Source organism: Penaeus monodon, chromosome 33 (genome assembly GCF_015228065.2).
Source record: "Penaeus monodon isolate SGIC_2016 chromosome 33, NSTDA_Pmon_1, whole genome shotgun sequence".
Lineage (NCBI taxonomy): Eukaryota > Metazoa > Arthropoda > Malacostraca > Decapoda > Penaeidae > Penaeus > Penaeus monodon.
In genome coordinates, this window is record NC_051418.1 from 30,993,481 (window position 1) to 30,994,114 (window position 634).

The window sequence follows — 634 nt, forward strand, 5'->3', positions numbered from 1 at the left end:
CACTTGCTTTCCTACATATATCCAGGATAATACGTAATACAAGTCTAGACCTTGATTCAGCCAAACATCAACTCTGTCACTCCAGATCCAAAATTGTTTAGAAAACATTTGATAACAAATATAGTACAGGATTGGATAGCAGGTGAGATGATAATAACATGGCAACTATCAAAAACACAGGCAGCCTGCCTGGGAGCTTAGCATAAAAGAGTAGTCACTCACTAAGTCTGTACAGTGAATTGGGTAATTTTTCCTTTACAAAGTACAGGTGGTCAGTCCTGCAAGTGTACTTGTGTGTGTATGTATGCATATGCATGCACATATAGTTAAGCTTTAAACAAAAACTTTAATTTGAGTGAGGCAGAAGAAAATGTCTGAAAATGTTTTCACCTTCAAAATGGTAACAGCTTCATACAGCTTCTGCTTCTTGGCCAACCTTTGCTGAACTTCTAAATTAATTAGTCTCTTTCTCTCTTCAGCTTCCCTCAGCCTCCATGATCTTGCAAGCTCTATCTGGTGTGTACTGAGTAGGCCCTGCAAAATCAACAATAGTATGAATGACTTAATGAATGACTTCAGTTTATCTGGAAATTGATGAAACATGAGTCGAATGAATAATCAGGATAAATTCTGG

The 634-nt window shown here is 37.4% G+C and overlaps 1 protein-coding gene across 2 annotated transcripts in view; it reads right to left on the reverse strand.

The window, feature by feature from the left end:
- Window positions 1-634, reverse strand: part of LOC119594373 (breast cancer type 2 susceptibility protein homolog) — a gene marked incomplete at its 3' end in the record, with an annotated part of 20,050 nt that overhangs the window by 1,911 nt on the left and 17,505 nt on the right. For both annotated transcript variants that reach the window (XM_037943432.1, XM_037943433.1), the window contains 1 exon segment: window positions 391-534. In XM_037943432.1, the coding sequence (XP_037799360.1) occupies window positions 391-534 (144 nt within the window).